Source organism: Phytophthora infestans, genomic scaffold, assembly GCF_000142945.1.
Source record: "Phytophthora infestans T30-4 supercont1.25 genomic scaffold, whole genome shotgun sequence".
Taxonomy (NCBI): Eukaryota; Oomycota; class Peronosporomycetes; order Peronosporales; family Peronosporaceae; genus Phytophthora; species Phytophthora infestans.
In genome coordinates this window covers 1,374,766-1,376,927 of record NW_003303734.1, presented here as the reverse complement: position 1 = coordinate 1,376,927, position 2,162 = coordinate 1,374,766, and the positions used below count along the sequence as shown (strand labels likewise).

Sequence of the window (2,162 nt, the reverse complement as noted above, 5' to 3'; positions counted from 1 at the left end):
AAGAATATCGAATTTCTGTAGAGTTAGGCAGTTTCTTGGGATCCAAGACCAAAACGTTTAGGTGGATCTCCGTAGCCATGGTCTGCGGACACACATCTCTCTTGGCTTTGGCCCCCCCCAAAGAAAACGGTAGAGTCGTATTTTTTTCTTTCAGGTGGAGTTGAGCCTGTGTCATTTTTCTGTAGTATTCGAGGGGTTTCGCCATTGCGTAACATGTGCCAAAACCCTGTATCCAGCATACTTTAATGACATGTTCAGCGATGGCGTCGGCATTTTCATCGGACCTCTATTTTCATCGTCGCTCTTGTTCTACCGCCTCTGAAGCGTTCCATGATCGTGGGTTGGTAGCTAGGCTGCGGTGGGCGACCTGAGAGACTTAGTGAGGCCGTGCTTCCTGGTGGCGAAGTCTTCGGGCTTGTTGCGGAGTCTGCTGTGATCGAAAATGCCTCATCTCCAAATGAAGGGTGTGATGCCAAAGCTATGAGTAACACGAAGAATACAAGGCGCATGGCTTGCATATATATACTTGTGGGTTTGGATGATTTGCGTCTGAGCGAGCGAAATGAAGAATGATGCCTTGAGTCTGCTGATCTACATCGGGAGATGTCATCGAATCCAGTCAATTAACAGTTGGTTAGTACGGGTTCTCTGAATGTATAAGCTTAAATAATCCTACCTGAGGTTCCTAGTAGTTTTTCGGCTAGCTGCGGGTTCCGCGCGATGCGCCCATTCTTTCCCTCAGAATTTTTTTTATTGGTCTAAACGAGCTACGAGTAGGTATCAAGCGGCGACAACAAGGATAGTCTGTGATACATACTGTAATTTTGGCAAAACGAGATTAAATTTACAGGTATACGAAGCAGGTGGTGTATTTACAATAATGCGAGTTCATGAAACCGTGATCCACGATGTCCACGATGATTTACAGTAAAGCGGCTAGAATTGCACTTTCCATCTGTAATTCTGGCACAGAATCTGTTGAAAGAGTTGGCGGGACCCCGGGGCCCCGCAAAAAAAATGTCGCTATCCGGAATTATTTACTTAATTACGGGCTTGTACTACAACCTATAAAATATCCTTTCGTGACTTACTTTTTCGAGATTAACCCTTCCGTTACTAAGGCTTGATAAGGAAGCATGTGGTTTTTTCCACATGCTTAGTAATCAAGCATGTGGGGATCGTCATAGAATGGGCGTTTAGTCCGTTTAGTCCCCGGTGTACAGGGCTTGGGGTCCTAACTGTAAAGAGAAAGGTCCTTACGCTGTCGTAAAGACGGTGCTTCAAACGAGAAGCCTCTGAGCCATCCATTCATTCTCCAAAACGAAACGCGGGACCAAGATGCCTCCCCGCCGCGTCACGCGCGCTGAAGCGGAGGCGTTCCTGCGTCGTCTCGATGGGAAGGAAGGCGCAGAACGCGTCCGGCTGCTTGAAGAGCACCGTGCGTATGTCGACGGTACGCGTGACCGCGATGCTGACTTTGGCGACGACGTTGCGGGTGAACCGCTTGCTTCAGCTCCTACGTCAGCAACGACAGGAAGGCGGCCTAGGATGACAGTGGCTTCACGCAAGCCTCCTGCTCCAGCTACGTACCAGAAGAAGGGCGCACTAGTGGGGCATTACAATTTGCTGGCAAGAGCGCCGCGATTGAAAGGGAAGGCGCCTGTCGCAGCATTGTATGCAGAAGAGCTTGCTGCCGATGCTGCTTCTGCTGATGAGGATGGGAGTGATAGCGGAGATGAAGACTACGTGGAAACGGGAAAAGACCAAGGAAATGACGACGCTGAGTTTGACATGGCGCCAGCGGCAGAGATAACAACACCGAAGAAGGCGGCGAAGAAGAAAAGACCGGCCAAGGCGACTGGCACGACCAAAGCAAAAGGTAAGCGTAAGCGCGCAGCATCGAAGAGCTTAAGAGCTGACAAATCTGCGCGGACAACAAGTCCACACGTCGCTGCCGATGACGAAGCCGACAGGTAAGACGATTATGCGTTTTTCGTACGATGTGTTTCTCACACTTCATGCTCGTAATTGTTTGTAGCGACGCGTCCTGTTGGGTGGCGATTTGGACTATAGTGACACGTCGCCATCTCCGGCCATTGTGCAACAAACAGGAACGCAAGGCAAAATCCGTGGAACCCACGTCCAACATCGGGAAGGGGGCT

At 49.9% G+C, this 2,162-nt stretch overlaps 1 protein-coding gene across 1 annotated transcript; it reads right to left on the bottom strand.

Annotated features, from left to right (window-relative positions):
* Positions 1–1,582: 1,582 nt before the first annotated feature.
* On the bottom strand, positions 1,583–1,900 carry PITG_22992 (uncharacterized protein; the record flags this gene model as incomplete). The annotated part of the gene is made up of 1 exon (XM_002900582.1): positions 1,583–1,900. The coding sequence occupies one exon, from the start codon at positions 1,898–1,900 to the stop codon at positions 1,583–1,585; it is 318 nt and encodes a 105-aa protein (XP_002900628.1).
* Positions 1,901–2,162: the final 262 nt, after the last annotated feature.